At 40.4% G+C, this 25,816-nt stretch overlaps 1 protein-coding gene across 1 annotated transcript in view; it reads left to right on the forward strand.

Annotated features, from left to right (window-relative positions):
- The window catches only part of LAMA2 (laminin subunit alpha 2), a 361,557-nt gene that overhangs the window by 320,974 nt on the left and 14,767 nt on the right, over nt 1-25,816 (forward strand). The window contains exons 49-56 of the mRNA XM_061990653.1: nt 1,483-1,645; nt 3,611-3,755; nt 12,346-12,484; nt 16,257-16,377; nt 18,313-18,531; nt 19,825-19,973; nt 23,608-23,784; nt 24,312-24,513. Of these exons, the coding sequence (XP_061846637.1) occupies nt 1,483-1,645; nt 3,611-3,755; nt 12,346-12,484; nt 16,257-16,377; nt 18,313-18,531; nt 19,825-19,973; nt 23,608-23,784; nt 24,312-24,513 (1,315 nt within the window). The remainder of the gene's footprint in view (nt 1-1,482; nt 1,646-3,610; nt 3,756-12,345; nt 12,485-16,256; nt 16,378-18,312; nt 18,532-19,824; nt 19,974-23,607; nt 23,785-24,311; nt 24,514-25,816) is intronic.

Below are 25,816 nucleotides of genomic sequence, written 5' to 3' on the forward strand. Positions count from 1 at the left end.
GTTACCAGGATTAGTCAAAACCTGAGCAAGGGTGATGTTAAGATTAGTCAAATTTTCAAACTAGCAGCCTAGTTTGATAACCAGCTAAGGCTTAGCCCTTTGCAAGCGATGCAAATTCCAGTTGTAAATCTAAACAATTTTGGAAATACCAGAGGATTTCTTTGACTAGAACTGCAGGCCTTTGACACTTAGGTGGAAATTTGAGGGGCCTGATGATGAATATATTAATTTCAGTTCCAAACAGATACTAATGGAAATGCCTGAACCTTTATGTGCATCTCTACCTAAATTTAATTTTCTCATTCAATACTGATAGTGTAGATTGGCTTGTTTGGAGTGAGGGGGATGAGACAGAGATTGAAAGAAAGAATACTAGATTTGAGATTTGTGGAAAACTCTATTAAAAGCTTTCGTTTGCCTTAACCCATTATCCCAGAACCAGACAGAGTCCTGTTCTGCAAAATCGAATTGCAAAAGCTGAAGTGTTAAATGCAGCTATGGAAAGAAAGTGAGAGGAGTACATTCAAGTTCCTTGAATGTGTGCTAAGATAAATGGGAAACAGGTTCCTGGCCAATATTTCACACATAGGTCCCTTGTTCAAATCCAGTTACATTTGTGATTACATCAAAAGATCACTGTCTTGCAGCTCTCTGATCTGCATAACAGAAATGGACAATTTGCTCAGTTTCCAGGGTTTTGAGAATTAAGTACAGTACAAACACTTTGCTTAGAATCATGGAATGGTAGGATTGGAAGGGACCTTTAGAGATCATCTAGTCCAACCCCCCTGCAGAAGCAGGTTCACCTAGATCAGGTCACATAGGAACATGTCCAGGTAGGTCTTGAAGACCTCCAAGGAAGGAGACTCCACAACCCCTCTGGGCAGCCTGTGCCAGGGCTCCCTCACCCTCACAGTAAAATAGTTTTTTCTTATGTTTAAATGGAACATTTTGTGTTCCAGCTTCATCCCATTGCCCCTTGTCCTGTAACTGTTGGGATGCCCCAACCTCCTGACACGTACCATTTAGATATTTGTAAATATTAATAAGATCTCCCTTATTGTATTGTGGGCAACATTCTTCATAATCCTTTCTATCAAGTCTTAAACAGAACCCCAGACAGGCCTTGAAGAAGTGGGAGTCAGCAGCTCTCTGAGTAGCCAGGAAAGCTGACCACGATGTGGAAGCGAGTACAGCTCCTTTTTCTCTGAGAATCCTTCTGCCTAGGCCTTCTTCAGAGTCTCAAATATAAATGAGACTTTCTATTCTTACTGATACAAAGTTTATCTTACATTTTTGCTCTCTATCTTTACTTTGCTATCTATATCTCAATTTAACAGCTTCACTTGTCAGAATGGGGGTTTGATATGAAATCAAACCAAGTTCAGGGAGACTCCTGAGAGGTGTCCCCTCACTCTGCTAGTCCCTCCTTCATTTAACCTCACATGGCAAAGGAAAATGACTAGAACTGTCCCTTTTTAGCCCTCAGGTGGCAGACGGCGAAGGGACAGTCCAGTTCGATGGCGACAGCTATGCCATGGTGAGCCGCCCGATCCGCTGGAACCCAAATATTTCCACAGTCATGTTTAAATTCAGGACCTTCTCATCAAATGCCCTGCTTATGTATCTTGCTACTGATGACTTGGTAAGAATAACTAGCTAAGCTCCATGCTCCTTATAGGTTTCATGCCTTTGCAGTGCCTGATTTCATCATATTCTGAAAAGAAACAGGGATTTAATGTAGCAGTGTCCTGGTATGATGTTGCCTGGTATGATGCTTTGCTGCTGTCCAGATGAAGACATTGTACTCTACCTAGTGTTTACTGACTGGAGAACGTTCTCTTCTATTGAAGGGAATTGCAGCTTTTCTGAAATTACTAATTTCATTTATCCCAGCTCTTTATCCATGCAAACATTGTCAGTTTTGATTGTACATTCACAATTTAAAATACTGTAGTGTGAAGGCAGGGAGAATATGGGAAGAGTCAAGTATTAAACAGATATAAAGAAAAGATATGTGTTTCATGTGAGTGGCATTAAAGGGGAACTGAATGTGATGGTGATGACATTTTTACAAGGTCTACAAATAGTGCCTTTTACACCTAAGGTATAGAAGAGAAACATAGTTATAAAGCTGTTCAAGGTTTTTACTCACACATATTATCAAATATGTGTAGATAACAGGGCAAAGTTCCTCGTAAAGACATCTGACCAGATCTCCCAAATATTCCATCGGGAATAACTCAGCTCTGGATCTCTGGTCCAGATTGATTTGCACACCTGATGGGGAAGAGTCCTTTCCTTAGCCTTTTCATATGGAGTAGCAATTATGCACAGCAGTCCTCACTAATGTCTTGAGGAATTACTGAGCACTCACTACTTTACAAAATTGTGTTTGTGTGAATCAGTCTTATTTCAGATTCTTGTATCTTGGGAAAAAAATATCAGAATTGCTGGAATTATCAAGTAGGAGGAAGCTCCTGACTGATTATAGTAAAAAATAATGAAGTACTTATGTAGATTTTCTAATTAATTTTATCATTTAATATTGAAGGTATAATTAATGTAATTATTTTAAATTATTCTGTATATTTGTTTCATATAATCAAATTAATTTATGTAATTTTCTAGAATAAAAAACATTTGCTTGAATTTCTGAAAAACACTGGGAACTGGAAGGCAACTGCTCACTGATAAAACTTCTCTCTTAAGATACTGTACCACTCTATGAAAACTTTGAGAATACTCTTGTAGTTATGCATAGATAGAGATGCATAAGTGTCTAGAATACTGTGTTTGTTTAATGTTACTCTTTTCTTCTTAAAATAAGTTTATGTTTGTATACATAACATAACTTTTACAGTTTTGCATGTGTATTTACCACATGGTAAAGTATTTGGATGCATCCATGTTTTGAGCCATAGTTCCACCATTATTTATGTAATGTCTTTCCTGCTGTCCAGTTCCCTCGCTATTTGTTCTGCTCTTTGTTTCCTGCCAGCTCTTTCTCTGTAGATACCGCAATGTATATCACTGCTTCACTCAGCCATTTCCAGTTAACTGCTTGGATACTGGTGGCAGTGATAGATGAAAATAACAGTTCATAGCTCTCTTTTGCTCCACCAGTACAGATTATTCTCTGGAAACCATGGTAAAACAAGCCTGTTTTTAGTATCTTCTCGTATCTTTTAGTATTCTTGTTTTCTACCTTGGAAGTTTAAATCTAGGTGAGGTAGGTAGTAAATGCACAAACTGTAGTACTGAGATACACTCAAAGCTGAGTATAAGTTTCAGGTAATTATAATGTGTATTTTAGTCTTCAGTCTGAGAAAATATATGCAGGAGACATCTCACCAAAACTCGAGCTAAGCTGTATGCAACCTTACAACTAAGTTAGCAATCTAAAAGAGAAGAAAGGGGGGAAAAAAAAAACCCAACGTATTGGCAGCTGACTTTTGCAGATTATAGTCCTGGGAACTAAATGCTTAGGTTTTTTTACGAGTTCATCTGCTGTCACCCTAGAAAATAAAGTGTTTCTTTAATGTCACATACCTCTTAGCAAAATGAACAAGAATTGTAACTTGTGTATATTAATCCTTTTCATTAACAGAAGGATTTCATGAGTGTAGAACTCAGTGGTGGGCGTATAAAAGTCAGCTATGATCTGGGTTCAGGTACAGCTTCTGTTATCAGCAACCAAAATCATAATGATGGCAAATGGAAATCTTTCACTCTGTCAAGAATTCAAAAGCAAGGTGAGTTCTTGTGATGTCAACACCATGTTTTTCGCAGTTACCTGTGCAGTACAGCTAACCATCTAATTATGAGAAATGTGTTGAGCAAAATTGCTGCAATTATAAAGTTCTAGTGATTTAGCAACTCCTTTTCCTTAGATTACAGGTGTGTTGAGTTGGATGTGAGTGATTGCACTGTCAAACAGGCCTTTCATGAACAGGTAGCCTAATTTTCAAGCGTAATTCTGCTTTACAGTTGGATAAATTACATTCCAAAATGCTTCTGAGATGGAGGAAAAAAATAAAACAAAACAACTTTTTCATCAGTTCCGTGATGATGTTCAAAATCATAAAACACACCTGTGCAATTTTTGTTAGGACAGGAATGTACATGCTGTACAATGTACTTTTATACTGTACAGTCCTATCATACTCAGCATATCCCAATGAGCTAAAAAAAAGTAATGACTTCAGTACTGATACTGATACTACGGTATTTCAGTAGAAAAACACAACAACTATTTAATATTCCTAATGATCTGCAGTGTGTTATGATCTGAACCTGTATAGAAACAACTAGGTTCATCTTCAAAAGTGCTACTAATTCTTTATCTTGTTACTGATGCAAAATGTAGTGGTGGCTTTTGATAAGGTTGCAAAGAATGCTGGTTATTATGCTAGAAATCTTGTTTTTCTTTGGTTCATTTTTAATCTAGTTACAGGTGGGATGGAATCTTACCTGAGCCAAGTTAATTCTATTTATGGTATCTGTGACCTCCTGAAGTTGTACAGCATTCTGATTCTTCAGTGTCACCATGAGCCCCTCAATACACTCTTCCTGCAGTATCTCTTCAGTGTCAGCTCTCTACCTGACCCTCACATCTCTAACAGATCTATTCTCTTGTCATTTGGCTGAAGGAGATATGGGAGCTAAGACACTGGCCAAAATAACTCGAGCTCTCACTTGTAGATTAGCTGCCTGTCGTGGTTTTGCCCAGCCGGGAACAAAGAGCCACGAGGCTGCTCGCTCACTCCTCCCCTCCCGGTGGAGTGGGAAGGGGAACCAGAGAAAAGGGGGAAAAAACCCGCGTAGGTTGAAATAAGAGCGGTTTAATAGAACAACAATAAGAATGAACAGGTTCAGGGGGAAAAAGGAACAGTTTTAACAGTACACGAGGGGAATATACAAAAGGAATGGCGCGTGCCGCGGCTGCTCACCACCCGGGACCCGACGCGACTTCCCCTCCGACCGGTAGCCCCGCCTGTGCTCCCGAAGCCCCGCCCCCGACTAGCTCCCTGCCTCTAGGTACTGGGCATGATGTCAGTATGGTATCGAATACCTGTTGGCCAGCCCAGGTCAGCTGCCCATGCTGTGCCCCTTCCTACTTCCTCCTCAAAGTTAACTCTATCCTAGCCAAAACCAGGACATTCCACCCCTTATTCTATACCATCTACATCATGCCTAGTTTCACAATATACAACATCTGAGCACCACATTTCCTCTCCCTGAAAAAATAGGGGCACACACAGAGAAGTATATCATTCCCTCAGTTTATAGGCCACCCCCCTAACATTCCCGTTAAGTCCATTTGGTTGTTTAGGTGTGTCTTATCTGTAAGTTGAAAGCACTGATCTTGAGGACGTCACTGGGCACCAATTCACATTCTGCTATTCTGTATCTTGCTTGTCCATGTCCATCTTTCGGTGATCTGGGTGGTCCTTACTGTAGCGTTAGTGGTATGGCATAGAGCAACTATGTTAATGATGACATATAACAACAATGTTATTTAACAACTAACATAATACAATTTGATTCAACGAATTCACAGGCTATTCTCACCCAAAATCAATTTTCCTTGAGGTACACACTGGGTTGTCCCATCCTTACACATCACCCACCAAGTGTACCCAGGTCCCTGAGCAAAAACAATCCCACGAATGGGTTTACCTTTACCCAAGGTAGGACTCACCCATACTGCTTTCCCTAACAGATCTTTTACGTGCACTACAGGGACTTTATCCCCTTCTACAGTATGTAAAAGTTCCGATTGGGCAGGGCCAGCTCTGTTCACAGATCCTCTGGAGTTGACTAGCCAGGTGGCCTTTTCTAAATTTGTGTCCCAATGTTTGAATGTTCCACCCCCCATTGCTCTCAGTGTGGTCTTCAATAGTCCATTGTGTCGTTCAACTTTTCCTGAGGCTGGTGCATGATAGGGGATGTGATAAACCCATTCAATGCCATGCTCTTTGGCCCAGGCATCTATGAGGTTGTTCCTGAAGTGCGTCCCATTGTCTGACTCAATTCTTTCTGGGGTGCCATGTCGCCAGAGGACTTTCCTTTCAAGGCCCTGGATGGTGCTCCGAGCGGTGGCATGAGACACAGGATACGTTTCCAACCAGCCGGTGGTCGCCTCCACCATTGTGAGCACATGTCGTTTGCCTTGGCGAGTCTGTGGCAGTGTGATATAATCAATCTGCCAAGCCTCTCCGTATTTATATTTCTGCCATCGTCCTCCATACCATATGGGCTTCCACCGCTTGGCTTGTCTGATTGTAGCACACGTCTCACACTCATGGACAACCTGTGCAATGGCATCCAAGGTTAAATCCACCCCTCGATCACGAGCCCATTTATAGGTGGCATCTCTGCCTTGATGACCTGAGGTGTCATGGGCCCACCGAGCTAAAAATAACTCCCCCTTGTGTTGCCAGTCTAAATCTATCAGAGCTGCTCCAATCTTTGCAGCCTTGTCCACTTGCTGGTTATGCAGATGTTCTTCAGTGGCCCTCTTCTTAGGTATGTGGGCATCTACATGGCGCACTTTCACAACCAGCTTCTCCAGCCGAGCAGCAATGTCTTGCCATATTGGGGCAGCCCAGATGGGTTTGCCCCGTCGTTGCCAGTTGTTCTGCTTCCATTGCTGCAACCACCCCCACACAGCATTTGCTGCCATCCATGAGTCAGTGTAGAGATAAAGCCTTGGCCAGTTTTCTCGTTCAGCAATGTCTAAAGCTAACTGGATGGCTTTTACCTCTGCAAACTGGCTCGATTCACCCTCTCCTTCTGCAGCTTCTGAAACTTTGCGTAGGGGGCTCCACACAGCTGCCTTCCACCTCCGATGCTTCCCCACAAGACGACAGGACCCATCGGTGAACAGGGCATACCGCTTCTCATCTTCTGGAAGTTCCTCATATGATGGGGCCTCTTCAGCACGGATTGCCTCCTTTTCTGGTGATATTTCACTGTCTTCACACTCTGGCCAGTTCGTGATCAGTTCCAGAATTCCAGGGCGGCTAGAACTTCCTACACGAGCTCGTTGTGTGATCAATGCGATCCACTTACTCCATGTAGCATCAGTTGCATGATGTGTGGAGGAGGCCCTCCCTTTGAACATCCAGCCCAGCACTGGCAGTCGGGGTGCTAGGAGAAGTTGTGTTTCTGTGCCGATCACTTCTGATGCAGCTTGAACCCCTTCGTATGCCGCCAGTATCTCCTTCTCAGTTGGAGTGTATCGGGCCTCGGATCCTCTGTATCCCCGACTCCAGAATCCAAGGGGTCGGCCTCGACCCTCCCCAGGTGCTCTCTGCCAAAGACTCCAAGTAGGGCCATTCTCTCCAGCTGCGGTGTAGAGTACATTTTTAACATCTGGTCCTGTCCGGACTGGCCCAAGTGCCATCGCATGAACAATCTCCTGTTTAATTTGTTCAAAACTTTGTTGCTGTTCAGGACCCCATTCAAAATCATTTTTCTTCCGTGTTACGTGGTAGAGAGGGCGCACAATCATACTGTAATTTGGAATATGCATCCTCCAAAAACCCACAACACCTAGGAAAGCTTGTGTTTCCTTTTTGCTAGTTGGGGGAGACATGGCTGCAATTTTGTTGATCACATCTATTGGGATATGGCGACGTCCATCCTGCCATTTTACTCCTAAAAACTGGATCTCCTGCGCAGGCCCTCTGACCTTATTTCGTTTAATGGCAAAACCAGCCTTCAGAAGAATTTGAATTATCTTCTTTCCCTTCTCAAGAACTTCCTCTGCTGAGTCACCCCACACAACAATGTCATCAATGTATTGCAGGTGTTCTGGGGCCTCGCCCTTCTCCAGCGTGGCCTGGATCAGTCCATGGCAGATGGTGGGGCTGTGTTTCCACCCCTGGGGCAGTCGATTCCAGGTATACTGAACCCCTCTCCAAGTGAAAGCGAACTGGGACCTGCACTCTACTGCCAAAGGAATTGAGAAGAATGCATTGGCAATATCAACGGTGGCATACCATTTGGCTGCCTTGGACTCCAGTTCATATTGGAGTTCCAGCATGTCCGGCACAGCTGCGCTCAGCGGTGGCGTGACTTCATTCAGGCCACGATAGTCTACTGTCAGTCTCCACTCTCCAGTAGACTTTCGCACTGGCCATATGGGACTGTTAAAGGGTGAGCGAGTTTTGCTGATCACCCCTTGGCTCTCCAGTTGGCGAATCAACTTATGAATGGGAATCACTGAATCTCTGCTGGTGCGATATTGCCGCCGGTGCACTGTTGTGGTCGCAATTGGTACCTGTTGCTCCTCAACCTTCAGCAAACCCACAACGGAAGGGTCCTCTGAAAGGCCAGGCATGCTGGACAGTTGTTCAGTTTCCTCTGTCTCCACTGCAGCCACACCAAAGGCCCACCGGTACCCTTTTGGGTCCTTAAAATACCCTCTCTTAAGGTAGTCTATGCCCAGGATACACGGGGCTTCTGGGCCTGTTACAATGGGGTGTTTGTGCCACTCATCTCCAGTTAAACTCACTTCAGCTTCTAACAAGGTTAGCTGTTGAGATCCCCCTGTCACTCCAGAAATACAAACAGATTCTGTCCCTTTACAACTTGATGGCATCAGAGTGCATTGTGCTCCAGTATCCACTAAAGCCTTGTACTCTTGTGGGGTTGATGTGCCAGGCCATCGGATCCACACTGTCCAATAAACTCGATTGTCCCTCTCCTCCACCTGGCTGGAGGCAGGGCCTCCCTAGTACTGGCCATGGCAGTCATTGGATACTTTTTGTAGAAAAGAGCTAGAAGTCCCCTCGAGGGGACTAGAATAGAGCTCAACACTTCTATTCTGTCTAGGGAGTTGCTCACTGGAAACTGGAGCAGCATCTTTCCAAGAGAAATTGCTCCTTGTAGCGGTTTTTCCCCGTAGCTGCCGTGCCCGTGCCCTTAAGGCCGAAGTAGGTTGCCCATGCCACTTGTTCATGTTCTCTCCCTGGTCCCGCAGGTAAGACCACAAAGCACCTCGTGGTGTCTGCCCTCTATATTCCCTCTCTTGAACAGAGGGACATCTACTAATGGCTGAAGTACGGACTCGGGCAGGTGGAGTGCGGGACATATCTTCTTTGAATTGGTGGAACTCTTTTGACATTTTATCTACAGCTGAGACAACAGCCTGTAGGGAGGAAGATAGACTTTCTTCATATTGCCGAAGTTGAACACCCATTTCCCCCACTGTTTTCCCCTCACCTTCTTTCCAGGAGATGACTGCCAATGAATTAGCATAAGATGATGGTGCACTCTGCAGAAATCTTCGCCACATAGACTGTGTGCACTGGACCTCATCTGGGTCTGTTGGTAACTGCTCATTATGAATCATTTCCCGCACAGCTAACTCCCTCAGGTACTGGATACCTTTGTCCATTGTGGTCCACTTGCCTGGGTGGCATATGATATCTTCTTTGAAGGGGTATCTTTCCCTCACACCAGACAAAAGTCTTCTCCAGAGGCTGAGGACTTCTGTCTTCCTTCCAATCGCCTTGTCAATGCCGCCATCCCGGGACAGAGAGCCCAGCTGCCTGGCTTCCCTGCCCTCCAAGTCCAAGCTGTGGGCCCCATTCTCCCAGCATCGGAGCAGCCAGGCAACAAGGTGCTCGCTTGGGTGGCGACTGTAATCTTTTCGTACTTCTCGCAGTTCGCTCAGGGACAAGGATCGGGTGATTATCTCTGGCTCTGGCTCTGACTCTTCCTCCCGTTCCCGTGATGATACTGGTTCATCTTCATCCCTCACAAGGCGAACTGATTTTTTTATGTGTTTCCTTTTCTGGACAGGAGCAACTGACACTGCCACAGGTTGATCCTCTGATTCAGAATCAGTGTCTGCTGTTGGAGTTAGGGCAGCAACAGCATCAGTTGCCTCAGTTTGAATAGCCACAGTGGTTGCTGGGGTGGCATTCCTAATCTGTACAAGTAAAAAACTCTTCCAATACCGGTTCATATTCTTCTGTATATCGATCCCTCCATAGCTGCCCAACCTCATAACAGTCTGGAAAACACATTTCACAACTCTACCCAAGAAAAACATCCTACCTGGGGAACAGAGCAATAAAACCACAATGGCTGGGACATCCCAAGTGCGTTCGGAATTGTCAAAAGCTACTGCAGTTAACTTGAATGAGTAAGGGAGGATGGAAAAAATGGAAAAATTACGTCCCTCCATTTTTCCCATGAACTGAGTGTCACTAGTGTCACTACCTTCTGAAAATAAATGTCCAAGTTGCAGAAATGCCAATCCAGTCATGTACAAGTATTGGCCTAGCTCCATACCCAGTGACACAACCATGCCATAAGCCAGTAACAGCCAGTACATCAGAACGAGTGCTTTTGTCCCTTTTCCAAAGGACATAAACACTATCAGAGAGAATACATAGTGCATATGACAAATTACGGGCCAACAGCAGTTAAGCAAATCCATCAACATTGTGACAATTGTTTCAGCCTACTGTGTCTTATTTCAACCCCGCGGGCCCCACGTTGGGCGCCAAATGTGTCGTGGTTTTGCCCAGCCGGGAACAAAGAGCCACGAGGCTGCTCGCTCACTCCTCCCCTCCCGGTGGAGTGGGAAGGGGAACCAGAGAAAAGGGGGAAAAAACCCGCGTAGGTTGAAATAAGAGCGGTTTAATAGAACAACAATAAGAATGAACAGGTTCAGGGGGAAAAAGGAACAGTTTTAACAGTACACGAGGGGAATATACAAAAGGAATGGCGCGTGCCGCGGCTGCTCACCACCCGGGACCCGACGCGACTTCCCCTCCGACCGGTAGCCCCGCCTGTGCTCCCGAAGCCCCGCCCCCGACTAGCTCCCTGCCTCTAGGTACTGGGCATGATGTCAGTATGGTATCGAATACCTGTTGGCCAGCCCAGGTCAGCTGCCCATGCTGTGCCCCTTCCTACTTCCTCCTCAAAGTTAACTCTATCCTAGCCAAAACCAGGACACTGCCTCTTTCTAGGAGGAATGCCTTGGTGCTAGCCAGTTATGTTAGTTCATACTTAAGTCAGGAGATGTTAAGGGAAAATGCAGTGTCACATAATTTAAATTATTCATATATTAATAACATTCAAACATATCACATGTTTATAAAGAAGATACAGCTATAGATAAGATAGGAAAATTAATCTGTTTACAGTAAGGTACATCAGGAAAGTCCATCCCCCATTCAGTTCTCTTTCAGTCCTGAAAACAGTAGTTTGGTTTGAAGTTTTACAACATTCCTTCTCATTTTTAAGGCATTTATTTAGTCAGCTGCTGCTACAGGAGACTCACCTGTAGGGAGAGGTTCTGTCAGAAAAGACTCACGTCCTCTCATCACTTTTTCCTCTCCATGGATTATACATTACCTCTTCTAGCCAGTCCTCCCTTTGAAATCTCCTAAGAGGTTGATAAGTCTTTCATCTCCAGGCTGGCTCTATTCCATCTTTAACCAGAAATCAGTCTGGTCACTTTTTTAGTTAAAATAAAGGTTCATTTCTTTTCTTCGTTATGTAGATTGGAGATGTCGAGGAAGCAAGGGAGACTATAGATATATAAGAAATCTCATGCATTCAACTGTTTAAAGAGAAAAAGAAAAAAAGAGGCAGGCAGGCAGGAAAGAAGAAAGGATTTCTTTGCCTCCTTATGGTAGAGTATCCCTTTCTTCCTTGAGGGCTTCCTAGCATCTTGTCCCTCTTATTGAACTTTATATTCTGTATGAATCCGTACCTTAACAATATACGTGGAACAAGCATTTAAATAAGGTGGTTGTATGTGGTGCATCACCGACTCCAGTTTAAGATTAGACATGACAGCAACTGATTGCTTTGGTTTTGCAAATGGTTTATCACCAATCTCTAAGGAACATAATGGCAATTCTTAACATTCTTTTACACAAAAAAATACTGTTTAAGTGACAACCTTTGGACTGAAATCACAAATTAAATGTTAAGTGTCTTAATTTCGTTCTGTCTTAACTTTGTTCTGAATATTAGCTCCAAATTACATCAACACAATGAACATACCAAAGTGAAACAGGTTTAGAGAAAATAAAAATACATAAAATATTTTTTATACTTTTTTTTTTACATAAAAATGAAACATAGCGTTGTTATAGCTTTTTAGGTTGTTATGGAAACAGAGGAAAATGCAGGTTTCTTCCTCTGCCCATAATTGACAATTTGGAAATCCAGTGTCTTAATTGCAAAATAAACCCCTCCTTGCCTCTCTCTCCACCTTCTAACCCCCCAAATATTTCTCTGTCAGTTTCTTCTAATAAGATATCATTGTTTGTGCCTGGTGTTTTGAAAATAATCTCAAATCTCTTCCAGCCAACATATCAATTGTTGACACTGACACCAATGAAGAAGACACCATAGCAACAACTTCTACAGGCAGCCACTTTGGGCTCAACTTAAAAGGGCATGAGAAAATATATTTTGGGGGATTACCAACCCTGAGAAATCTAAGGTAATGTGGCTCAGACCAATTTCTTTACCTTTGGTAGAGAGATGTAAAAGCACTATAATATTATTCTATATTTATTTCTCAAGTCGAGTAGGCAGTGAATTCCCAATGTACCCTATATTGCCACAACAGACCAACACTTTATTTGCATATAATGTGTATTTCACACAACTCACATTACACAAATACAATGGAAGTGGCAGTAATGGTGCAGTACATCTTTCTGATGCTGTGCAAGAACTACAGTGTAGCTGACTTTTTAAACAGTGTTTTTATTTTGTAAAGTGTTATCAGGAATTTAAGCATCTAATATAATACTCTTGATAATATTTAATGTAAGTAGAGTGCAGTATAGTAACCTTGTCCCTTCAGAAGCTTGACCCGAACTTCTTACACAAATAGAATTCCCAGTATTTATTTGTAAAATATTGCGTTATATTACTAACTTAGAGTTTTAATCTACTAAAGAAATGGGTTAAGAGATACTTGAATTTAGTGACTATATTACATGATTTTAAACAGACAAAAAAACCCTTATTTATTTAAGTTAATATTCAACAGTTTTGCAATGACAAGAAAAAAGAGAATTCTGTGCTACAATGAACACAGAAACAAGCCCATTGATTTGTGTCAGCTTTAGCTACATGGCATAATGACAGCCTTGAAGTGGTCTATGCACAAGGAACAGTTGTGATTAGTCCAGAAGCTGTTCTGCTACAAAAAGAATGGACATGTTTGTTAATGTATTAGGTTAATAATTGACCTCAGATGTCAAATCACCTGTCAATAGAAATATCTAAGATCTGTTTTACTCATGAAACATAACACTGTATTATGCAATTGTGAAATCACACCAGTGCACAACAAAATGTCTGGAGCAATTATCTTCCAGCAAATCTTTTGTGGTTGCTTACAAAACCAGTGTACCACAGCTACTTGAGCCTGTGGTAACCATTTTGCCCACAGCTATGATTCATCAGTCAGTGGGGCAAGATGAATGTTATGGTAAATTAGAATCAAAAATAGTGAAAGGAGGATTAGGGCAAAGCTGAGCTACTGCAAACAATAGACACTAAGGTACCCATGACTTTGTAATTATCAGGTCATGGCAGTTCTGCCAAATTATTTTCCATGGTTTGCTTTTATTCACAACCAAGTGTAGCAACAAATTATAAAAGCTTTCTGATATAGTTTAAGGTAGATGTTTGCAGAGTAACCCTGTTAATTATTATAGCCTGACAGTGTGTATAGAATCTCACCATCTATTATATGTTGCTTCCGAATGATTTATATCTTCTTCACTGTGAAGTATTTGAACCTTGCTAATAAGTATTGTTTGCTACAATTAAAGTAATTTTGATTTTTTTTTTCTTTCTCTCTCACCCTAGTATGAAAGCAAGGTAAAAATAATCAGATTACTTGCATGACTTGCATGTGTCTACTAAGTACAGCTTGAAAGCACAGGCGGCAAGGCAGAAGCAGCGTGTGGGCAGTATTTATACCAGCTGTTACGCTAAGGCTGTTAATTCAGCAAGTTGCTCCTGCTGAAACAAGCAAAGCTGCTCCCGAGTGCTTAACGCTGTCATCTTACATGCTGTGCACACACCTACACAACTTTTATTTTCTTCACACAGCTGCTTACTTCAGCTGTGTTTGTTTATGATGCTGGAATACCTTGGAAGCAAAGCCACAGCAAGTTGTAGTGTCAAACTTGGTTCTGGCCTCCAGACAGTAAGAGCGGTGTAGTCCTGGGTCGGGCTGCACTCTGAGGCAGTAAAGTGGTTACTGAGTAGGGTATGAGAGCAAAGTGTTTAAGAACAGGAGGATGAGGAGGGAAGTTATCTATTTCTGCTTGTGTTTTCAGTTTGCGAGTATTTGTGTCTGTTACTTTGATACACTCAGATATGAGCTCAATTTTGCAGAATCCTAGAATCATTTTGATTCGAATAGACCTTTAAGATGGACCACCAAGTCCAACCCCTAATCTAACACTGCCAAGCCCACCATTAAACCATGTCTCTCAGCACTTCATCAACACATCTTTTAAAATATCTCTGGGAATTGTGACTTCACAACCTCCCAGGGCAGCCTGTTTCATTGCTTATCCACCCTCTCAACATTTCCAACGTTTTACTATGCTTTGCAACTTAATTTCTGTCTTGAATTAGAAAAATGCAATTTCATCCCTGCAACTCCCCACCACTCCCCAATCCCAAAACAGATTATTGCCTCCAAGAAATCTTTGTATGTTTTCCCTTGAGACTTACCCTATTTTGGCAAGAAGAAAAGGCCAAGAATTTATGCAAGATCTGGGTGAACTTAGACCTTGTTTTGTATGTTTTGGAATGCAACAAGGGGGAAAAGGAAGTCTTAAGAAAACATCAATTTGCAAGGATGTAGAGTTTGTATGGGTTGGGAGTTACAAGATAACAGCCACTGCTTGTGATGAGACAGTATGAGGGCAGTCTGTAACTGGATCAGGCAGGAAGAGGGTAGGAACACAAGTGGTTTATGGAGGGCAAAGACAGGAGAGTATGGGGACTGCTTCACAATGATATGGCAAAACTATTCTGCTGCTCAGAAGATGAAGCTATAAAGGAACTGGGGAAAAGCTAAGGAATAACAATGAAAGGTGACCTTAACTATATGACTGGAAATAAGGCAGAATATAGATTATTTAAGTAAACTAGATGCTTATTTTAACTTACATAGAGGATGCTGACTTGCCAGAGAATACATTATGCTTGCTAGGATGGCTATAATGCAAAGAATGGCTTTCAGTACCAAAATACGCAGCTAAATAGCATCTGTGCAAAATGGTTTTATCTTGTAATTAATACTCTTTAAAATATTTTCTTTCCTTCCAGGGAGATGAAGTGTTTGGGACTTTTTCCTTCCCACAGTCTTAACTCCTGATTTCTTTTCCAAATTGATTTTTCATTCTTTGAGCTGTTCATATTATTCAGATATTCTAGTAAACACTCATAGGTAATATTGTGAGTGAACTAACTAGTGCTGTTTTTCTTTTGGTATTTACTCTCCGTAGCATGAATGGCAAATGTTGCCAGCATTTATGGTCTCTCTCTGGTGTTTCCAGGCCTTGAAAATTATATTTTTGCATTCAGGCATGCTACCTTTCCTGTTACTTTCAGGGGGTTTCTTATTTCTTCTGTCAACCACTTGTTGAGCCAAACCGTGGAACTTTGCAAATCTATTACAATATTTTCCTATCTTGAATGGATAATTAGATTTTGCAACAAACCCATGTATTTTATTTTCTTTACTTGCATGAAAAAATTAAATGTACTGCTGTATTATGCAGCAGTTTTCATAGGAAAGATAGAGGGAATATCAAATACATAGAAAACAAATGTCAGTTCACATGAACATAAAGAATTCCTAAAGCATTTGGGGGAAAAAAAAATATAAAGTCTTCAGTGTTTGTCAAGGACTTTATCCCAAATATCTGTATACTGCTGAAGTTCTTCTTTCATCACAATCTAGAATGCAAAAAGATTAATCTTTCCTTATTATTGATTTCCTACACTAGTACCTTCCTGCTGTGCCTGAAGAACAACTACTTACATATTTCATAGGTCACTGCATTTAAACACCAAGGATGACAGCTCTTTACAAAAGCAACCACCCAACCAAACAAACAAAAACACCACCAAACAAACAAAAAAACACAAAAGAAAGGAAAAAAATGGAAGAGTGTGTGTTCTCCCTAAACTCTGTTTTGAAATAACACATTGTACTTCTAATTGTCTTTTAGGCCTGAAGTGAACTTAAAGAAATATATAGGTTGCCTCAAAGAGATTGAAATTTCAAGGACACCGTATAATATATTGAGCAGTCCTGACTTCGTTGGTCTTACCAAAGGATGCACACTAGAGGTTAGTCTGACTTCCATGTATTTTAGTCTAAATATAAATAGTATAAATGTTTTCTGGTTTCTGATTTTATGGCATAATATATTAATTGTATAAGGTATGTTTAGATGCATGTAGGGATCTAGCATGAAAATTAGAGCAGTTGCATTTAAGAGAAAGATGAAGGAGTCTGATCAAAAAGTGGACCAGTTTTCCAGATCCTAACTTCTTGGACAGTATCCCAGGACAGTTGTGATATCCTGGTCCCTAAGGGGTAAGATGTTCTGAAACACTTAGCAATGATCTAGCTTTGTTTTGGAGGACTCAAATGGGAATTATTGACATCAATGAGGATAAAATTAGGCACCAACAATATTACAAAAACCTTAAAAAACAGGATGCACATAAAATCCAATTATTTAAATGATGGTTTGGGTATTTTATTTAAATATTATGTAAAACCATTCACTACAGAAAACCTGAGGTGCTTTGCAAAACACAGTATTTGGGGGTAACTGTAAACAAAGTCACCTTTAGGATAAGAACTATAGAGCACATACTCTTATGAGCTACCATTGAGCTGGAAGGCACATTTCTTACTGATCACAAAGAATGTGCAAAATTCATGAAGTTATTTTCACTTTCAATACAACTCAAGTTTTTGTTTTCAATTGTTACTACTTCTAATTAACAGGCTTTCAATGCATATTTCATAGTCTTCCTATAACAGTGACATTTGCATCCTAGTAAATAGTTTGTAGCTTTTCCTAGGAACTATATACTACTGTTTTTTGAACCCAACTAAGTTGTCATTAACCTGAAGCTCTCTAACCATTTTTCTGCAAAACATTAAAAATTGCCATTGGACAGAAATTGGAACTTGACCAGGTCAAAATAAAGATGAGGACTCTCTTTTGCTGTGTTCATCACTTGTACCTCTGACCTTCATCAAAGTCAAAAGCACACAGCAACAGAACTCTCAGTCAGGATATTAGACTAGATGGATTTGTCATGAGATGGCCAATTTTAAGTCTGTGATAAAGTCACAAATTTGATTTCAGTAACAATTTTTTACAGAAATTCATACTTGTTTCCATTTATTGTAGATTCTATCCTGAATAGGAAAGAAAGATGGTTGTATTAATTTTCTTCTCTTGCTATGAATTAAAGTACTTTGTTTTTCACATTATTTTGTAACACTTAAATTTTCAGAGTATAAAATCTAATTGGATTAACCAATTTATTGGGGAATTAAATAAAATATTCTAATTGTACAAAACAGGGTATGCTGAATAATTAAGAGGTGAAGTAAAAGCAAAAGACAAAGACTTTAAAAGCAAAAGACTAGACATATCCTCAATGTTTTCCATTCCCTCAAATTTCAGAGAAAGGTGAACATCATCAGCAATTATTTGATCTGGCATAGTCTACTATCTATACACCTGAACACAGTTCTACTGTACTTAAAAAATGGTGTATTACTTTGGAAGTGACTATTTCTATAGACTGGTCTTCTGCAGAGAAAAGAATACCTGAATTGGCAGTAATCACAGAAAATAATCGAATCTAGTTTATGTTCATATTGTCTGTTATTATCGATTGTATTTATTTAAAACCAAAATCCTACTTTATTAACTCTATGGAATATATTTGTATTAAAAAAAACACCTGTGAGCAGTTATTTTTAATTCAAGAGGATATACTGAAATAAAACTGGAATTTTGCCTTCCTGTGAGAGACGATTCCAGAAATACTCTAATGATGCCAGCTATAAACAAGCAAATTAGTGTTTGCACAACACTTTGAGAAGTAAATTGCTAAGTGTTTATTATTTCTTTTCGTTTCTTCACACTAGTTATATTTACATAGTTTATTATTTTAGTTAAGAAATCTTTCTGCTTGTTCATAATTTCGCTTTTCATGCTAGCAATGCACTTTCCTGTCCTCTTCTTCCTACAGAACATTTATACCGTTAGCTTCCCCAAGCCCGGTTTTGTGGAACTGCAGCCTGTCTCCTTTGATGTGGGCACAGAAATCAACCTCTCCTTCAGCACCAAGAATGAGTCCGGGATTATCTTGTTTGGCACAAGTGGTACAGTTGTTCCCCCCAGGAGAAAGCGCAGGTACACTGGAAGGAAAGCTGCTGCTCTGAAGAGAAAGCGCAGACAGACAGGACAGGTATGAGGATCCTAGCAAAAGATCAACACCCACTGTTTTTCTGAACTTCATCCACTTGGTTTATTTCAAGATAGAATCATATATTTATATTTCAGTTAAAATTCATTGCTTGGGATTCAGTTATTTCTAATGTTATCCTTTATCTGATAAAGGCTCAGAACTGGTTTTTGCATTGGAGTCACTTTCTCTTAAAGATTTATAGCAAGGCATCCATTGCTTGTTGCTAAACAACAAACTTGTTTTCCTATCATATAGATGGCTGTATGTTGTTTTTTTAATCAAACCTAAATATTAAAGGATACTGCTCTTCATTCATTCTGAGGACTTGTGTAGTTAAAAAGAAAGTTTTCAAGAGCACTATAAGCAATATAAGCCTCTTGCTTGGGATCACTATTGTGGGATATGAGACTTAAGAGTACTCCGTTCTCTCCTTCTTTCCCATGAAATGCACATCTGCGTTATAAACCCTTTCTGAAGAAGAGAGTAGAGTCAGTCTCTTCAGAAGAAGTACCTACAGAGTTCAAGTGGCTGACTGGTAAAAGTGTATTTGCTGTTAGAAATTATTCAAACCTTGACTGGTTAAAAACCTTACAGACAGACACATTACAACAGAGGTAAACAGAGTATTTTGGTGCTTTCTTTGTTCAGGACTTCTGGGAAATGGTATCTCATTATTCTCCATTCTGGCTGTTTTGGAAGACAGTTCTCAGTGACCTGGAGAAAGACACTCCAGGGACTGCACATTGTAATCATTCACCTACATGACATGAACTTTGGGGTGGGGGCTCCTTTATCATTACCCAGCTTTTCAGGTCACAGAAGTGAGTATGACACTCATTGCTATAGTAACTGGAGGTTAATCCTGAAATCCACTACAATGTGATATTGGTTGCTAGAGTAACTACTAGCGTTGATTTGTCAGCTCTCCAAATGCAGAACTCACACCGAGATCAATGCTATTCAGGACTTGATGGATTTAAGACCAGGCCTGGTAACAGCAAAAATCAGAGCAATTGTAGGTTAGAAGTCTCTGTCCTTCCCTGCAAATAGGTATGTAAAGAGTTAAATCTTTTAGCGAGGCTTTCCAGTGTGACTTCATTTTACCCATTCCTCATTACAAAAATACAAGAAAGCTTGAATGTGGCAGCAGTAACAGAACTGAAACTGCAGCATCATGTCTGTTGTGAGCAAATTGATAACCAGTGTAAGAAAAGAAAACATACACACTAACGTAAAACTAAAATCATTGCCTCCCAATTAACTCACCTTCTCATACCAACATATACATTGCAGGCCTACTACGCAGTGTTCCTGAACAGAGGTCGACTAGAAGTGCACATCTCCACCGGGATCCGGGATCCCCACAGAATCACCGTCAGACCAGAGGCCGGCGAGTTTCACGATGGCAGAGCACACTCCATTCGCATAGAACGAGCTAAAGGGTAAAAAATACCTAGAAGTGCTACGGACCACACAGCACAGCTAATTCAACAAAGCAATCCATGTAAATGCTTCTGCCGAGGCAAAGAATTTAGTGTAATTCTGTCCTCATCCAAAAATTTGTTAGAATTTCGTTTCTGACAGTGCTTATTACTCTGCAGAGCTGGGTTTACGTGCATTTCTAGGCTATCAGCCTGTTTCTCCAGAGACCTGCATTTGTCTGAATTGGCATCTTTAATCTTCTGGCTCTTGGCAAATGTATTTTATTAATCAAATCTGTGGATGAGAAATGGTGGTGTGGTGCAGTAAATCACCTTTTTAAGACATGTAGAAAAAAAACATTTTCGAAGTATATGAACAGCAATAGCACAGCAGCCTGTAGCCTTCTCTGACATGTGATGTGCTAGTGCATATACATAGGGTTGTGGGGGTGCCAAGCTAAATATGGTAAAACAATGAAGACACAGTAAGAGGCAGTCATTCTTATTGTTAGAAAGCCATTGCAGACCTTCTCAGACTGTATTGTTTTAACTAGAATTTCACTTGAATTCCTTTGCCCTTTTGGAGACATTGTAAACAAATGCTAATTGCACTTCACCATTCAGAAAGTTATTAGAAATAGCACTACTGTAGTGTGTAGGACTCAGGTGGTCAGTATTATTTATGACCTGGAATAGCCCTTGTTCCAAGTAGGGTTTATTGTGGACATTTGGATGTATAAATGTGTACATACTGCACAGACATTTGGTGGATTAGTGTACTATGCAAAGTCTTGTTCTGTTTTGTTTAAAAATATATCAGAAAGAAGATGTGACATCCAGCATGTTACAAAATGTGCTCATCCAAGCACACTGAACACTAGGCTTCACCCTCTTATCCCCACAATGCTGCAGCCTTCTTGAACAATAATTTCCATCTATCTCATCCCGAGGTGTCTTTCTGTCCTCTGTCTTTGCTTTGTCCTTTGTCAATATCATTTTCTGGATGAATTTCTGTTGTATCATTGAAAAAAACCTCATAAATAATGCCCTCAGACAATATCTCTTCTTAGTTTCATATCTTTAGTAGCTTCAGAAACTAGTTTGAGGTAAAACTAGATTCTTTGGGAGAAAAAATTATTTTGGAAATAGATGACTGCATTTTGCAAAACATTTTGTGCCACTATGCAGAACACAAATATGTGGATGACAATAAGACGCTCTAAGCAACAAAGAAAGTTATTTTATGGAGTGCTACAGCAAGCTTGGCTTGTGAGAGTACAAGACACAATTGCTGTACAATGCCATCCAGTGATGATGCTTATTCAGATGAAACCTTGATGTTTTCCAATAGCTCTGTTACAAAATAAATTGTCTGAACTCTGCTGCCTATGTAACCTGAAACGGATGTGAAAAGATGTAAATTAATATTAACCCCTCCTCTGCTTATCACGAACTCAAGCTTTATTTGATTAAAGATGAGGAACACCCTTTGCTTCAGAGATAAAATTACCCATATAATTATGAAATATTTGCTTTGTTTTCCAAGGTAATTATAGGTTACTGTAGAAGACTAATGCACATCCTTGTATGCCTCTGCCTGGAGCCCAAATGTTTACTATGGCAATGACTAAACATGAGATGAAGTATTGCAGTGCTCATGAAAATATTGACAATCAGTAGCCATGGCTAACATGCAGCAGCACGAACCGTAACTCGTCTTGACAGTCTGATTTCCCTACACTTCCTCTGAAGGCAGTGGAGAGAAGTGTCCTCTCTGGGACACTTTACAGAACATAAATTAGTCTGTTGCTCTGAACTGCCTCTCTCCTGTTTCCACTGCCAAAGAGTGGTTCTGGTGGAAATGCTAGAGATTGCCCCCAAAAGACAAGCCTCTTAATACCTACTTCCTACAAACCTCTTGAAAGATGAATCACTTTTTTACTCTACCGCTTTCTAGACCAAATTAATCCATCTAAAACTATGAGGAAACTGGACAATTTGCATGTAGTACAACGGTTATCTAATTCACATCAATATCCACTTCTGTCTAGGACTTGTGTAAATAATAAAGTCAAGCATTCCACGTGTGAAAACCAGCCTTTTTTCAATAACCATTTTCAATATTTAGTTGCTAACTTTTTAATTATTGTTAAGGAAGGATATTGATTTCATTATAATTTTGCAGCTGAAAAAAAGTCAGGTTGTTTGCCAGAAAGTTATTGTTTATAATATGCTGTGAGGCTGTTCAGCAATTCTGAAAAATCAACCTACTAACTTAGAGGTACCCAATTTGGGTTTAGATAACTAATTGTGGTCAAGGATGCTTGAATAGTTAGGTCCTGAGGTTTAGCATGACTAAAACAAAAGCTTCACTTCTTAAATCAGGTCAGAGTTTAGCAGATAAATATAGTTTTTTCTTTTTTTGTGGTCCTGATTCTCTCCTGGCTAAACTCTGTTAGTTAACAAAATAAAATTCTGTCAACTAGCATTCTACATTCACCTTCAAAAACTCTGAAGTTCCTGTCCATCCTTTGCAACCCGGCTCACCTTAGCTGGATTTGTTCAGAAGTTGGAGATTTTCTATACTTCATCAATGGTAAAATGTCCCAAAGACAACAGGCTTTTTTTTTTTTTTACTCTTGTTGCTATACCTTTTTATATATGTTACCCATCAAAATAATGCACCATCTCGTGATTACACAGTCCTTACATTAATGCTGCTTCCTCAGAACACACAAGGTATGTATTGGCAAACTAGTTTTTCTCGTCGCAACTGCTTTACTGTGTTTCCTTGTAAATGCGGTACAAACTGGCAACACTTGCATCTCAGTAGCATTGACAGGCAAAAGCATTCAGCTTTTTTTTCTCACATTTGGTTTCTTTCTTTTACCAGAATGATGCCCTTCACCATATTTCTGTTTTTCCTCTTGGCTCTTTTACCCATTCCTTGATTCGGCTCAGACAGCCTGTGATGTTCTGCTTCAGAGACTTCTACCTTCCTCTGTGCAACCTTAGCAGTGTCTTCCATGGGACTGCTTTGTCTTACAGCATGTGCATTACCCATGAGAATGAATTATAACACTTGTATGATGAACAATCCACATTTTTCCTACTCTCACATCTCCCCCAGAAAAAAACCTGCCAGAATTTTTAAAAGGTGTACAGTATGTATCTGCAGTGGATTCTTCGATCAGAGCAGTCTATAGCAGTGTGTGTACCCTAGCAAGACGATAATAACTTGCACAAGCCAGGAAATAGGGAGCCCAAACAAAATATGATGCCATGGTGTTCCCATCATGCTGTACACTCACTGATTGCATCTGCCATCACAGGACAGCAGGCTTGGCCCCTACCTTGTCACTGTGGCCACACTACAAACCACTTCTTCCTAGTCAACCAGTGACTTAACATTATCAGCTTCCCACCGCCTGGCTTTGCCAAGCTCTGCCATAAAACTGTAAAGGGAAGCACAGCAGTAGCTGAAAACCTCCTAGTGGTTAATACGTGCTTAATGTGAGCTTCTAATTACATAATTTGGGTTACTCAGTGTTACAGCTGGTGTAGAAGTCAATGGGGCCTGCAATGTGGTGATTTCAATACAAGCAATAACCAAAGTAAAATAATCTGTTCCTTTGCTTTCAAATCTTTTACACAGGATGTTCACTGTTCAAGTAGATGAAGACAAAGGCCAGACTCAGAGACTGCCAACAGACCTGCCTGTCTCTGTCAAGAAGCTCTTTGTGGGGGGTACTACTTCCCAGTTTCAGACTGGACCTGTCAGAAATATACCACCATTTGAGGGCTGTATATGGAATCTTGTCATTAATGCCACGTAAGTCTCACTGATGCCAACAAATGTCCAGTTAAAGAGGTCTGGTTAACTACCTTGGCTCCCAAAAAGGAACTTCATTGTTGGGAGGAATCATACTAACAGCAAATCACAGAATCTCAAGGGTTGGAATGGACCTTGAAACATCATCATCTAGTCATCAGATAAAATGATCTATGTTCCTACTACACCCTTCCTTTTCTGTCTACGATATACACTCCATAGGCTATGCAATTAATGAACTGTTTCATAGACAAGCCAACACCTGTCTATTTATCCATTAAATCTGATGAATTCAACAGTAATGCTGCAGTAATGCTTGCCTCAGTTATGGGTATTTATGGTATACTATAAAAATTTATTTTAAGTAAGGTTGAGTATACAAATTCTGAGAAGCACCATGGGAATTAATTTGCTTTGTGTTAAGTGCATGCTACAATATGCATGTAGTACGTAGCTCTTCTCTATAAATGGGTGGTAACATGGCAGAAAAGCTAATAATAGACATAAATTTCTTTGTGCATTCTCAGCCCCATGGACTTTGCTCAACCCGTGTCCTTTGAAAATGCAGAGATTGGACGATGCCCCTCTCTAGAACCAGAGGTTAGGCCACCTGAGGACGAAGATAAACCCATCCATGCAACAGTCCTGATCCAACCTGAACCAGATACTAATGGGGAGAAAGAAAGACCAAGGACTCCTCCTCCAACACCATCTCTACCTTCAGCACTTGTAAGTACAGATCACTTCACTCAGGTAAAGTTTGAAAAGTTCCTCTTTCCAGGTAAAATTGAAAAGTTAGCCATCAAGAGTAATGAAGTAATTTGTCACGAGAATAGTAACAATTCAGCATGATATTGTAAAGGGAACACCTTCTTCTAGGTCAGTAAAACCTATAAATAATTGAAAACTGGTTGATGTCATTTGCTTGGATTATCACAGCAGTCATTTAAAGGACGAGTATAGGAGTAAAGCTTCCTTTGGCTTGCGTGCTTAGCCCTAAACCCTTGCACATCAGGGTGTAAGCCAAGCAATATTTGATGGGGGCTGGAAGGGAAATCCATGTCATTATGGCATTTCCTGTGCTGTTCTCTGAAACACATGATAACAACCATACCAGTGACAGGACAAAGAAACAGTTAAACCAGAGAGGTCTATTTGATATGGCAATTCCTCCACTGCTATTTTATAACTTTAGACAGCAGACTTACAAAATTAAAGGACTGAAATACCAATCACCACTAAATTGAGATCAGCTGTTGTTGCCAGAAATCTTAAATAGCTCTATAGAGGCAAGCAGTCCTACATGACAAAATTCAGGAAGAAACTTCTTTTGTCACAAGTGTAGCAGTTTTACAAGTTGATGCAGTATTTTATTGTCCAGAAATTATATGTTTAGATATCTGAATATTAAACTGAATAATATATCCACTGGAAGATATTAATGAGGGGGGGAAATCCTTTGCATCTTGTTACACCTGTGTACAACTCATAGTTTATGGAGGATATAGTTCAGTATGGGTGATGTTTCCAAGCAACGTGAAAAGACTGCACATTTTGCAGTTAGGAGCCTATTTACACTACCATAATTTATACAGAAGTAAGAAGACAGTTTTGAAAAGTTAACAGCCAGAATACTTAGCTTCTCTTTTTTTCATATGTCGAATACAAACAAGTCAATAATTTTGACAGTTTCTCCCAGATTGGCCTTATAAGATGTTTAACCATTTTGGGAGGCACTTCCATGCAAAGTCAAGTTTGATCTTCATTCCCATTTCACATTTCTTCACTGACATCTCATTAGGGTCAGTGAGTTTGTTTGTATTGTATTTTTCTGGAAATGGAAGCCTAGGGTTCAAGACAGGCAAGCTCCATCTCAGTTACTACCCCACCCTAAGTCCCAGAGTCAGATTTATCGGCCTTCTAATGCTCTAGGGCAGCATTTTTTAATCATTCCCACAAGGTGGAGTAGTTGTAACACGAGGGCTCTGATGCACCTTTCTAGAGTTGAAAGTAAGCAAATGTGCAGTATGAT

This window comes from Colius striatus, chromosome 2, assembly GCF_028858725.1.
Source record: "Colius striatus isolate bColStr4 chromosome 2, bColStr4.1.hap1, whole genome shotgun sequence".
NCBI classification, from domain to species: Eukaryota; Metazoa; Chordata; class Aves; order Coliiformes; family Coliidae; genus Colius; species Colius striatus.